Here is a 13,918-nt window from a genome sequence, read left to right as displayed (position 1 = left end):
CTACGGTGTAGGGAACAGAGAGGTAAACATTGGCTAGGTGGTGTGTAGACATTGCATTCTATCGATATTCCCACCACCTGGATATATACACCCCGTCCGTACGTATCAAAGCCAGCCGGCCTCCGCCGCCGCCGCCGCCGCTGCCGCCGCCGCCGACCCGCCACCCGACGACAAAAGAGTATTATTTATCCGTAACCGAGTCAAGCTCTCCCCACTCGCCGACCCAGACCGAAAGAGCCTCTGCAGAAAAGAGAAATCGTTAGCCAGCTAGCTAGCGACCCTGGAGGCGTACCTCGAGCGAGACTTCAACGACAATACTAGGCAGCACGATACATACCTCACGCGAGCGATCGAGCCGCCGCTGGATTTGATCAGCAGGTCCACGAGAGGGTGCAAGAACCGCCTCCCTGGGAGCACTGCAGGGGGTAGGAGTGTGTGTAGGTCCCGGCTCTGCCATGACAAACTGAATTCACCGCGTCCTCAACGTATACGCAGAGATAGGTTCTGGGATTGCAATATCCTTGTATGTTGTATGATTGCGCGGCTTGGACCAGGGCTGAGGGCGCGAGCGAGATGATGAAGAGGGTGGTGAAGTGCATTGTGTTTGAATAGGGAGGATTTGTTCAAGAGGTGTGAGCGAGTGTGGAAAGTCGATATTAAACTGGGAGAGTGGTAGCGAGATGAGGGGAACAGGAAGGGAATGACCTGTATATTTATACATGTGTCTTTCGAAACGTTCGGCTGGTTCATGAGCTCTTGGGGTGACGTAGAAAACAAAAAGGTTGTTTTTTTTTTTTTTACTCTTTCTCGTATTCTTGTACTTAGCCCCCTTATGAATAACTGCCGGACCCAGTTTATCTCCATAAATAGTAGACCGGTGATTTCTGAATTGCATAAAGCCCTGTCAACTCCATTGCATAGATTAAATACTGGCTTAGATATACTTTTCAAGGCTGAATGAATCCTTATTCTGCGTAAGTTGATCGGTTAAGACCTGGTAAAATCCCTTGCAAAAATTATACTTTCAACATGTATTCGTGGGGGCAGAGGAAAGGGAGAGGGAGATCCACACGTATATATATGTGTATACCGGTACATGTATATACAACGAAGACAGGCCGGCTTGCGAGCTATTAGAACGACGCAAATAAGAGACCATTCGATCTTTTTCGTATTTTGGTATTCTTTTACGTAATTCTTCAAAAAGCCGATATGGTTCATGTGATCATGATCTTGTCATCTTCAAAAATCCGATATGCTTCGTGGAAGAGTGGGACTTGATGTCGCAACTGCGACAAGGAATCGTGATCTCCATGGTATTCCAGTCCTACGTACCTACGTAGTAGTACTTGCCGGTTGCTTCTGCCGGGTAGGCAGTACGCCAGCCATAATTTATCCTATGCACCTCCGTATCTTCCTCAGATCACGGATCGGAATTTGCAAGGCTTTGATTACTCGTCTTTTCTCCCACTGATCTGGCTATTCTTGTAAGCGATCGCACGCAACTCCGACGCTCAAGTCCGCCCGCATCGATCCAACCGGCTACCGAACAGCCGGAGCCTGAACTTCCTCCATATCTCTAGCGGAGGGAAAAATGATCGATTTTAGAATACGACGAAGAGCAAATGGAGCTTTGTCTTGAATGGATGAAAGACTATACATTAGAGTATATTTTATCGTGTTTACAGCCAAAAGGTGCTTACAAGAGTATCTTCGGAGGTGGCTACCTAGGTAAGCGACCAATCATGTACTACGTCCCAGGCGTAGGTATCACCCCCTGAGGGTAAGGTAAACAGGGGGTTTATATCGGATACTAAACTTTTGAGGCACCCTCGAGGAGCAATACTTACGACTGTACCGTGGTAGGTGCGACTATTCATTTGCCCCGACTATCATAATAGGGGGTTGTTGGTGGTTTGTATGTTTCCAAGCAAGACGCGTCAGCTTCCGAGAGATTCTGGTATGACGTAGATCAAAAAAAAACTCTTGACTTTCGGATCTACAAAGTTTAATAAGCGCCTGTGCTTCCTTCTCCTACTACTATAAGTACCTATCCCGTGTTCCAATAATACAATCAAAGCCGAAATTGTGCTTTGGCAAGAGCTCTGCCCAGGGCTTGAAGCAATAAGTTTGTAGGGATTCGGCTTTGAAGAGTCTCTTTAAGCATGTATTGCGTACAAGCGCAGCCTACCACGTTCGTCGTGTTTGATCTGTATAATAGAGTTGACAGGGCCATCACAATGAACTTGCCGAGGTTCGGCCTTCAAAAACTCTCTTCGAGTCTGTACAACTACGTAAGTGCTTCGTCCTTGATCTGTACAACAGAGTTGACAAGGCTTTCACCAATAAACATGTAGAGAGTCAGCCTTCGAAGAGTCTCTTCAAGCAGGTAGTTCGTATTTGATCTGTGCAATTGTTGGAACCGGACCTACGGAGCTAAGACCTCGGTAACTTTCTGAAACGCCAACAGAGCTAGGCGAGAGGGGCGGTCAAGCGAATAGCATGTCAGACCGTAGTACCGGTAGCACAGTACAAACGACCTACCGGAACGGTACTAAGGTCCGGCCAGGCCATATGGTTGTCCGTCTGCTATTTCGTTCGGAGCTCAGTCGCTATATAGGTAGCTACCATCATACTCGGTTGAATGTATGCAAACCCAACTAAACACACTCACACCGAATACGTATTCACACTTCCGGCTCCGGGGCCCAAGGACCTCGCTTCGCAATGGTCAGAGCATAAGGCTGCTTCCGAGGAGTTTAACATTAACGCCACATCAACGTTCCGTAAAATCAGGTAAGGAAAAATAGTAGCACAAACGTTTCAGGCCGGCAGCAACCTTAAACTTACAGGCCTCCGAGCTACGAGGTAAGCTTTCCGGACTTGGCGGCATTGCTTTCGTAGATAAGAAGTACACTTTAAAACCATGTACGTAGTACGTAGTACTACTACTGTACAAAGGACGTATGAAACACTTCAGCCCGCCCGCAAGCTACGGGGTCAGTTTTGCAGACTTCGATCGACGAAGTGTAGATCCCTCCTCTTCTCGTAAACTAATCTTTTACAACGACAGGTTACCTTCGGGCTGCGTCCGGGCATGCAATTCTTCCATGCAGCTCCATTTCAAAGCCTTTTCCCTCGACGTTTACCCGCCCGCGATTCCCTTCTACACAGGCGGTTTTGATGTTTCCACATATCGAGTAAGTAAAAAAAATCGATCGGAAGAAGAAGGACCGCGAGTTTACGCGCAGCTGGAGCACTCAATAGCGAGCGGTATGATCACTTCGGTAAGCTTTCGCGTTCGTCCGATTCCGGAAGCGATTCCGTGCCCGGTTTCGTATTCGGTTCGGAGTCAGCTGATGCCTCGTAAAGCTCTCCGACTGTCTGCCACCTTGCGAATCTCTCGTCCGTATCGTCTGGGAACATCAATAGCGGCTATGGCGACTTGCCCGTCGGGTTCATTCGTGAAGATATCGACCACGGCCTCAGCCTGTTGTCGAGCTTGTTCGGGCTCCTATCTTATCTCTTCCCGATTCTATTGCTAAGTATCATCAACAACCGATTCTATTGCTTATTTTCTTTGCGGAACGCTTCTCAGCTTGCTTGGTTTTCCGAAGTTTGAGTTCTTCTTCATTTGGTTATCCTTCTTTTCATGTCACATACGTCGATCGTGTCGCTCTTAAATGAGTTCGCTTTTTCTCTCTCTTCTCGATATGAATTACGTTTTCTGATCTTTGCAAGTAACCGTCGGTTACCTTGAATTTAATTTGTGAAAAAAGCTGTATTGTTCTGCTAGGTCGGCCTTTATACAGAAGAATATTTCACATCCACCACTCCCCAGCGGCACAATAACCCGCCTCCAAGGAAGCATACACAGAAAATCCCCTCCACCAATCTCGAGTTCCCCTTCCGCCGGTCGCCGGTCGCCGGTCGCCGGCCTCGGCCCGGGACCCGGACCCATGCTATGGATGCCATCCTAACCGACCTCTTCTCAACCACTGACAGAAACCATTAGCCCAGCTCTGCCGCAGACGCCTCCTCCTTCTCTCCCCTTCTCTCTCTCTCTCTCTCTCTCTCTCTCTCTCTCTCTCTCTCTCTCTCTCTCACTATTGTTACATACCTGCGATGCACGAGCCGCTCACCCAGCAGTAGTTACCACTCAGCAGGACCAGAAAAAGACGCAGTCGTCGCCGACCAACGGGCACGGCGGCGGGGTGCCCTCAGTGTAGAAGCCAGCCTTGCCCTTGCACGCCGTGTTGACGTTGGCCTCGAGGTACTCGCACTCGTTTTTGGCGCTGCATTTCCCGGCCACCCGCTGCGCGGTCGGCACGTAAGCCAGGACTGCCAACGGCGCGAGTGTGATCATGATGAGGTTGATGAGATGCATGTTTTTGGAATTGGAAGAGAAAAAAAAAATCGGTGATTGTTTGTTTGTTTCAACTTTAGCGAAAGTGGAAAAGGATGGATGCGGGTTGGTGTAGAAAGACAGCTGATGATTGATAGTAACGATAGACGAGAGGTGCTGGATAGCTTGGATCAGGATAGGACTGAGGAAGACATAGGTATATATATATATATATATATGTGTGTGTGTGTGTATGTGTACATGTCTACAGAAAGTCACAAGCCAGCTCACGAGGTGAGCTGAGTCGCCGGCTGTATGTCTCAAAGAAACGAAACTTACTCTGGCAAACTCATTTCGGTATCGAGGTTTCTCGCCTTACTAGAATCGTCCTACAACAAGCAACTCCCGTCCGGAAGTATGTATCGATCGGCTCGCTTGTTCCACCTTAATACTAGCTGAGCTCGACTCGTTGCTTGTACGAATGCTTGTCGGTACGTAATCTTTAACCGTATAATTAAACTCATTTATGTTGAGGCCGCGGGAACTAGGCAATACTTAGCAAGTCAACCGAGATTTGGGTCTGACGACGGATGTGCTACGGTCAGGTGGTTATATACTACAAGGGGATTCCTTCCTCTCCTTTCTGTTGTCTCTCTTTTTCATTTGCACTGCCTGCGAAAAGCATTCAACTATTATCACCTGAGGGTTAGGACACCAGGGGGTGTAAAGTGGAGATTCAAACATTTGAGCCGCCGTCGGTTCCTCAGGCGGTAATTACAATTATGAGGGCTGTACTGTGTTACGATTTCTCCTTCTTCTTTTTCTCGTTGATGGAAGTAGAAATGGCCTTGACACTTTTCCCGCGCTCAATTTCTCAATTCTCGAATTTCTCAAAAGGCTGGCATCATCGTATCCAGCTTTTCGTTCCTTCAGTCTCAAGTCTTAAGAGAGAGAGAGAGAGAGAGAGCGAGAGCGCACGCCAGAAGAGCTCGTCAATCATTCACCATTCTAGCCATGAATTAGGGCCTCTCTGGTCGCCCACAGATCACTTATCCCGAGGGCAGGTTCTATAGTCTTAGCGTTGAAACCTGCTTTGATCCACCAGGTTTTAAAGTCTACTAAGACTTCAAAACCCCGTCTAGAGGGCCTCTTATACCCCTCCAAACCCGAAACCCTTTTTCGTAACAGGCTTCTCCTTCCCATCTTCCAACCTTCCCTTCCTTTTGCCACTTTTTCTCTCCAATCATGGGGTTGAAACAACTCGCCTAACCATCCGGATGTTCAGCGCCGTTGAAACCCAAACAAGCTGAATTCTGCAAGTAAGATCTCGTTACCGATGTTGAGGTTTTCAACCTTCAGGTTTTACAGTCTAGATGCCATGATCCATGGGCGACCAAAGAGGCCCTTTGACCCCCCCCCCCCCCCCCCATCCCCATGATTCCTCTACTCAACTCTCCACCCTTCCCCAATTTCCAACAATCATACATACAACCCCCTCATCATCACCATACACAGTACACCCTCCTCTATCCTCCAGCCTTCAGAAAGGACCTCTCCAAGTTCCAACCTTCCCCAACGATCATGCATACACATCGCTCGTCATCACACACCAAACCTTCCGAGACGATCCCAACCAAAACAAGCACATTGCCAGCCCGATCGACGGCCGAGAAACTTTTCGAACTTGGAAAATAAACAGACGCCAATTCTGTCTGGGTAGTTTCCGCAAGGGTCCTCCCTTCCCTTCCTTGTCTTTGTTGAATTCAAAAAGCGTAGTATTATTATAGTGCCCCGCAACTGCTATTAGCCGAAAATCATAAAACCGCGATTTTTCGCGATACGCGTTTTTTTATCTTGTACAACTATTATAAAAATGCTACCTCAACGTACTCCTTTTACTACGACGTTTAATAATCGGCTTATTCGGCATTATCTTTCTTTTTATTAACGAGGATTAATTATAAGCGGCTTTGCTTTTGGTGCAAATCCGATTGTTATTGCAAAAGCTTTCGAAATACTTTGTAATACGATTAATTATACTCGAAAGCAAGCTTTATTACGTAACAAAAGTACATTTATATCGAAAGCTGCTTAGCGGAAATTATATTTAGCATCCGACGAACGAATTCTATTACGATACGTTCGTTTAAATCTTAAGGATTCATACAAAGATATTATTCGAGCGTGTAATCTCGATTGTAAAGAGACTATCGTTAAGAAGATTTTAAGAAATCATAGAATCTTTAATTAGAAGTGTAAAAAGCGCTTCGAACTTATAAAAAAACACGCGGTTGCTCGATTATAATAATGTTTAAACTATCGAAAGTAAACGGTCGAGGATTAAAAAGAAATCGTTTGGTCGGATAAGTATTCTATCGAGCGAAGTCGAGGAAAAAAAACCGAATAGGTTTTTCGCACGCTTAAAAAGAAATAAAATCGTCGGATAATCTAAACATACGATGCGAAAAAGAATATGAAAGTGATAGTTTAAGAAGCCTTTTAAGATCGCGGAAGATCGAATCTTTATATTATAAATCGAGATTTCGAATCGAAAAAACACGAGTATTCGGTATAATCTTACTTCGAAATCCTCGAAGTCGAAATCAAGCTAATCTTTCGAAAATTGCTTCGTAAATATTAATTTTAGCAAGATAATGCATCAATTTATATTGCAAAGAAAGTTCAGCTTTAGTTCGGCAAAAATAAAATTATTTATTAATTAATTAGCTATCTTTTTTTCTCGATCTCAATCCGATCGAGCACGTTTAATAGCATTTTAAAGAAAAAGCTTTACTAAACGTTTCTTAACGTTGCGATCGATAAATCGAATTCGAAACACGCAAGGCAAAAGATAAAAAGTTGTTTGCAAGCTGCATAAGATACATTAGATCAATCGTTATTCGATAATTTGTATTAAAGTATGCTAAATAGAATTAAAGCTTATATCGCGGCTAAAGGCTAGCATACTAAATATTAAGGTTCGTGCGCTTTCGAAAAATTAGCTTAAAAATTAAGAAAGATAAAAGGAGTCTAAAGAATAAAATGATATTTTTTTAATTTAATTTGAATCTATAATTATTACGTAATTAAGGTATAAAAAATGGATGTCTATTATTGATTTGGAGTTCTCGCTTAAATGGCCAACAGCAGTTGCCTAGTACTGTACAGTACTTATCAAGAAAGAGCCGCTCTAATCCGCGCCAAATTCCACTCCGTCACGGGAAATTAAAGCTGAGAAACTCGGCACGACTAGCAACTGTTGTTGTACTCGTGGTGTTCGCAAGTCTGAGGAGAGGCAGCTCTTTCAAGTGAGAGGAGAGCAGTACCGGTAGTGGCGGTGGTGATGGGGGTGCCCAGACTGACCGCCCGGGCCACTGCGCCAAGTCCGATCCCGAGTCCTGGACTCCGATCGCCCCATTCTCCCTAGTCTAGCATTTCCCACGGAACCCCCCTCTCGTTTTTAAAGTAGTAGTAGTAATATCAGGTACGGGATTTAGTAGTAAACTAAAATTACTACGGAAGAGGAGAGTTCAAAGTCTTCTTTGCACTGATACGTACCACGGTACAGGCCTAAGTACTGTATTACCGGTACTGTACCCCTCGAGGGTAGGGTAACCAGGGTGTTCAAAGTGGAAACTAAACTTTTGAGACACCCTCGAGGGGTAACTGCAAGGGCGATCGAGAGTTTAAAAGTCTCCTTACCCTACTGTACGTAAAGGCAGCAGGTAGAGGGGTCCATTTAAAGGGTCCACAGAGACCCTCTTTTCAAAGGAAAACTGTTTATCGGATCGCTTGAAATCAGCGCTAGTTTCACACCGAGAATATTGGTGACGTTCGCCACATTGCTGTTAATCTCGACTCATATACTACGTACATTACTGATATTACTTATTGATATCAAGAAAGGGGGGGATGCTGGAGAGACAGACCACTGCTTGTATCGGACGTAGAGGGCTATTACGAGGAATGAAATGCTAGAGACAGCTGCTTGCATCGACCGCACGCGACGTAGAGGGCCGCTATATAAAGTGAAATAAATCCTGTACTCGCAACAGGCAGGCAGGTAGGTATTCCTCCACGACGCCACGAGCAAGGATAAGAAGAGAACCCAGTCTCGCGATTCTTTCGTCATCGATCTCGTCTTATCGCTATTTTCATGTGCGTACTACACCTCTCGAACTCTTCACCCGAAGATCACGCATCTAAAAAAATAGAAAATAAAATTATAGATATATTTAAATTTAACTCCAATCGCGAAGGTTCTGCTGTCCTTGCCCGGCATGCAACTCTGGCGGAGTACTGCCATCCTACGGTCCTACTCTAGGTAGATCTACAGTAGCCCCATCGCTTCGCTTCGCATATACATCCTGAAGCTGGGTAATTGAACAAAAAAAAACATGTAATATATATATATATATTTTATATTTTTTTCAAGATGCAAACGTACGAAAAGTAGCTTCCCCTCTCGATTCGATACCGACCGATACTACGCAGTGACTACCCACGACCCCAACTCGATAGCAAGCCGCCTGACAACCAAGAAGGTGGCGGCGGGAGGGAAGCAGAAAGGCGCAAAGCGCATATGTCAATCAACTAGGTAGGTAGGTACCTAACTCATCGCCCCTCCTTACTAGCTACTGACTAATCCAAATGTCTTCGGGGACGGTCCTACAACGCTCAAAAACGCTCAAAAACGGTCCTTACAACGGTCCCACAACTCATCTCCTCGTTGACAAAAAAAAAAAAAGAAAAAAGAAAGTGTGACTTTCTCATGAGACGACGATCTCAACCACTTCAATCGGTCCTGTCTTGTAGCAGTAATTCATAAATATATATATATACATATATTTATCTATTTGTACATCCATTTATCACCATAATCATCCCATCAAATTCATCCAACCCCACCTCCCACCTCCCACCTCCCACCTCCCGCCTCCGCCTCCGACTCCGACTCCGATTCCGATGTTCCCGCCTATAGTAAACCAATCAACCAATCAACCAACCAATCAATCCAACACAACAACACTACCAGCTACCAGCTATGCCAACCCACCTTCCAAAAACCGTTTTCACAAAAGAGATAGCTACGTAATTAGATGATGAGGCAAGCGGGGTGTCGAAAAAAAAGCTTCTCTGCGTTCCCTCTTTCGAGGTTTCCGTCGTTACTCATGCATGTGGTCTTCATATCTATGATCATATATCTACCTATGAAAAGAAAAAAAAAAAATATATATATATATAAATATTCTATACGTAGAAGCTAGGCTAGGCAAGACAAGATAAAGCTAGGCAAAGGCTTGATTCGCGATGTAGGGGGGGGGGGGATGAGGAATGTGAATGGATATTAATGAATAAAATTGACGACAAATAAATCCCCACCTACTCACTCATCTTATCATTTCCTTCATCAGAGGAAAGGTGGCAAGAAAATCAAATGAATACAACAGATTGATAGGTGACCGATAAGGAGGAAAGTCATTTGGCAGAAGGGAAATGTATTCGTCTGGTTTCTTTGTTACATGGATCTATCACTCCGCTGTACAGACACATCGCTTTGCCTCGCCTCGCCTCGCACTGCACTCCCTCCTCTCTTCTGCTCGTGTCCTCCCCTCCCCTCTCAAAAATATCACACACCCCGCAAGCAATACCACGCCCTATTTATCTCTTTCTACGCCCTCATCAGCACAAAAATTCCGAGGTCGCCTTCCAAATCGCTTCCAAATGCCCTCAGGCAATAAATACACCGAGAAAACAGCAATGCAAGCAAATATCGCTGAAAAAGACGGCCAGCAGCCCAAAAAGAAGGAAACGCCTACGGTGGACGCGTGTCTCTGTGATCTGCATCTTCTCCTCGGCATGTGTACGCCGTCCTCAGCATCGTGGCAATGGTCGATTGCTGCCTTTCCGTCTCAGTGCGAAAGCCCGTTCGTTGACCTCTGCCAGGTAAGGTAGCCTGTCGTAATTCGTCCCAGGATTCGAGCCTTGCTGTATCAATATCTACCCTGTCCGGTGTATCGAATCGTCTCTGTCGTCTGCCTGGCCAGTATGCTCTTCATCATAGACCTGGTCCGAGCCGGAGCTGAATGCCCCGTTGTTCCAGAGTCATGCTGGTGACGATCACGGGTATTCCCAACTAATCTCGTATTCCGATATACTCGGGCCATCCCACTTCTCGCCGTAGGGATTCATGCGTCCATGAGAAAAGAAGCCGTCGTGGGCTCGTTGGATAACGTTGAGCCAGGAAGATGGCTCGGGATTTCTGAGCCACTGTGAGTTGTTAGCTAAGCTCTCCCAGGCAAGGGAATAGGGTTACACACCTGATTGTGAATGTGGTACGTCCACGCCCCGCGGAAGAAATTTTCCATCGTGCGGTTCGTAGGCGGATATCGGTCTTCCTCAATCCTATACTCGGCCCTCCTCAGCGCATCGCGGTCGATTGTGGCAGTTTCAGGTTTCTCCGACGCAACCGCTCGCCCCTCGACCTCTCGAATCTCCCAGAAATGCCCTGTAGGTTTGTCGGTTGATAGCTTCAGCTGTGGTCCCTCGAAAGTCTTCCATTCGTCCTTCAGAGGAAAGGCGTTCTTGCTCTTGAAGACTTGAGCGTAATCGTGGATACATGGGACCGTGCATTTCCCAAGTCTTCCCCAGTTGAATTCCGTCCAGATTGGATCGAAGGCGGCTGTCTCTAGCATGTGAAACTCTCGATTGCGGTGATCCTTGACGGCCATGACACCGATCACTCTCGGGTGGAAGTTGAGACCCATGCGGACGCCACCGCGGAGAAGGTACGAGGACAAGGAAGAGTTAGCGGACAGAGACATGATCGCAGTGTTGTAGTCCCCTGGGCTTGTATGCCCTCCCCATCTCTCGGCAAAGGAGTGCTCGTCGCCAATCAACAAAGGTCGCATATCCCTCAACATCACGATATCCATATCAAAGTATGCTCCTCCATAGAGGTGCAGAACTACAAATCGAACAGCATCCGAAACAGCAACTGGCAAAAAAGTCATCTGCTTCTCGGTCAGAATCAGCCACTCCTGGTCGTTGGCGTCGCGGATCAACCCATCCGCCACCAGTGTCTCGTTCTGCGAATTTGGCTTCCCTGGTGTTTTGTAGTACCCCACCCCGTCAGTGTTATCGCCTTTCGGTAGGGGAATCCGGGAAGGGAATTTCCATGTCTTCAAAACAATGTCGCCCCTTGCGACGAAGGGAAGGAACTTCTCAAACAGGGGATCCTGGTTCAACATCTTGTCCACGGCCTTTGCATCCCGATCACCATCCAACCAAAGATACAGCCGAACACAAGGGATATTCTGGGTGTGAAAATGGCTCTTGATGAACAACTCGACTCTCCACGTTGCTGGGCCGGTCCAGTAAACGTGGTAAGGAACGATCGGGCCATTGCATCGTCCGGTTGACTCCTTCGTAGCCGCTTGGTGTGAGGGGTACTCGTCGAGGGTATTGCCGGCGCCATCAGCATCGAGATATTCGGCGTACTTGGGGACTTGTTGGCTGGCTGCCTCCACCCTCGCGGGCTTGTAGAAATATTCCTTCTCGCCCTCACTCAAGTATTTCAGACAGTCGTACACATAAGGCATCTTCTCAATGTTCTCGTATGAGCCTCTACATTCTTCTACCAGCCTCGTCAGGTTTGCCACGGTGTCGATGTGCGGCCTCTTGCCCAGGTAATCGTCTCGAGGGACGACGAGGCTCTCGGGCCGGTTGAACCAATTAGCACTGGGATTGATCTTTTCGGCTTTGAGTTTGCTGGAGGGCCTTTGGGAGCCACTCTTGTCAAAGGCGTGAGGGTGGGAGAGAGGGTGCTTGTAGAGGTCACTGGGCGAGGCTGGGAGGGAGCCTTTTTGGAAGACGGACACCAGGAGGAAGAGAAATCCGTAGAGTGCAGCAGCAGCCAGCACAGTCTGCAAGACGCCGCAGGAGTTCCTGGCACAGCTGCTCTTTGCCATCTTTGCTGTGGTATTGTTGAAGGCGGCCGCTTCGAGTTCTTTCTGTTCTGTGGGGAGCCCACTTGGCTCAGTTGTGGAAGAGAGTGGAAGAGTCGCAAACGCGTCGGGGGTGTCTTCACAGATGTCCAGACGCCATGGATGGGTGGTATATCTCCAGCTCTGCAGATGAATGCGAGAGACGGGTAGGTAAACGGTAGGAAGGATCGTGTACCTAAAACTTGAGCTAGGGGTTAGTCGGATGGGCCAGCGTCTATGGAGAAGTCGCCGCTCAGCTGAGATGGACTTACGGCAGTAGATGAGCCCGTACCCGTGAAGGCAGAGATGCTCTAGTACTTGAAGAAGATCGAGAGGGGGATCATGAGGGGGAAAGAAGGAGAGTTTGCAGATGAAGATGAAAATGAAGCTGAAGATGGAGATGGAGAAGAAAGAGTAGTCGGAGAAGAAGAAGTAGAAGCAGAAGAAAAAGAAAGAAGAGGTAGAAGAAGTAGCCGCAGCAGCAGAAGAAGAAGAAGAAGAAGAAGAAGCAGAAGAAGAAGAAAAAAAAAGTTGGTGGAGGAACAAGCGCAAGTGAAGGTGTCAGCCTCTAGGTTTCGAGTTTGAGTTGAAGCTCGACCTCAGGGCAATGCTGGAAGTAGGGGTGTGTCAAAGAGCCGGCCCTAGATTGGCTGTGCGGCAGATCACGAGACCAGAAAGGGGGGGGGGTTTATGGAATTTGCGCATGCTCGATTCCTCGATTCCTTCGACTGTGGGGGTTCTGGCTCTTGGCATTTGGCCGCTTGGGCTTGGCGGAGCTTGGCACCGGCATTGGCATATCGACTTACTTCTAAAGTAGTAGTAACTCCACTACCGTACGGTTGGGCACCCCTGCTTATCTTCTTGCTTGCTCCTTGCCCATTACCATCTGACCAATACGCTGCCCGTATTCGTCGCGTTATGCGGCTTTGGGCATAGCTTGGTGGGTGGATCCGGCGGGGAGAAGTGGGCCAGGGTGGGGCGGGGCTTATGCTGACGCTTACGCTGCAGAAGACCGGCCAAGGAGTCAAGGACAACGCTCGTCTTGTTTTGTCTCTCTTCTTACTGTATTACTAAGCGAGCTATTATTGTGTAACGGATGCAGAAAGATGTGACTTGCTACTAAATACAAGTCAAAGCAAAGGGTCGTTTCAAGGGTCCCAAGGGGACCAACCTAGTTGTACTACGTACCGGTACCTACGATAAATGCTGGTCGGCATATGCTGATCCTCACTATATTTCTACCATCTTCCCATCTTCCCATCTTCATTGAACTTCCTCCGTCCGCCCTTTGGTCTACGAGCCATGCCATCCTGCGCTAATTGGACTTCGTTTCCTGTATCGATGCCGTCCGTATAACGCACGCAATGCGACGCGTCCCGACGCGACGAGCGAATGCTTAACTTGATGCCAAGCTCTGGCTCCCCTCAATAAGATATCTCTGTATTGAGGGCGAGAAGCTCTGACTAGAACTAACTATATATATGTATCCTTAGTACTTAGTACTTGGTAGCTCTGACTAAAACCAGCTATATATATCCGTAGTACTTCTTGGTAGCACCATCTAGGTACAGGTCTCTCCTTGCCTCTC

The 13,918-nt window shown here is 47.2% G+C and overlaps 3 protein-coding genes across 3 annotated transcripts; all 3 read right to left on the bottom strand.

Moving 5' to 3' along the window:
• Window positions 1-200: 200 nt before the first annotated feature.
• L3040_005460 (uncharacterized protein) lies at window positions 201-599 on the bottom strand (the record flags this gene model as incomplete). The annotated part of the gene is made up of 3 exons (XM_066154530.1): window positions 201-240; window positions 338-361; window positions 418-599. The coding sequence occupies 3 exons, from the start codon at window positions 597-599 to the stop codon at window positions 201-203; spliced, it is 246 nt and encodes an 81-aa protein (XP_066011389.1).
• Window positions 600-3,352: 2,753 nt separating this feature from the next.
• L3040_005459 (uncharacterized protein) lies at window positions 3,353-4,387 on the bottom strand (the record flags this gene model as incomplete). Its single annotated transcript, XM_066154529.1, has 4 exons — window positions 3,353-3,514; window positions 3,874-3,998; window positions 4,121-4,158; window positions 4,206-4,387. 4 exons carry the CDS (start codon window positions 4,385-4,387, stop codon window positions 3,353-3,355), a joined length of 507 nt encoding a protein of 168 aa, XP_066011388.1.
• Window positions 4,388-10,465: 6,078 nt separating this feature from the next.
• On the bottom strand, window positions 10,466-13,126 carry L3040_005458 (uncharacterized protein; the record flags this gene model as incomplete). The annotated part of the gene is made up of 5 exons (XM_066154528.1): window positions 10,466-10,615; window positions 10,666-12,362; window positions 12,527-12,532; window positions 12,603-12,641; window positions 13,060-13,126. The coding sequence occupies 5 exons, from the start codon at window positions 13,124-13,126 to the stop codon at window positions 10,466-10,468; spliced, it is 1,959 nt and encodes a 652-aa protein (XP_066011387.1).
• Between the last annotated feature and the right edge of the window lie 792 nt (window positions 13,127-13,918).

This window comes from Drepanopeziza brunnea (assembly GCF_022702325.1).
Source record: "Drepanopeziza brunnea f. sp. 'multigermtubi' strain 214-2 chromosome Unknown ctg9, whole genome shotgun sequence".
In the NCBI taxonomy this organism is placed as follows: Eukaryota; Fungi; Ascomycota; class Leotiomycetes; order Helotiales; family Drepanopezizaceae; genus Drepanopeziza; species Drepanopeziza brunnea.
This window is presented reverse-complemented; position numbering and strand designations above follow the sequence as displayed.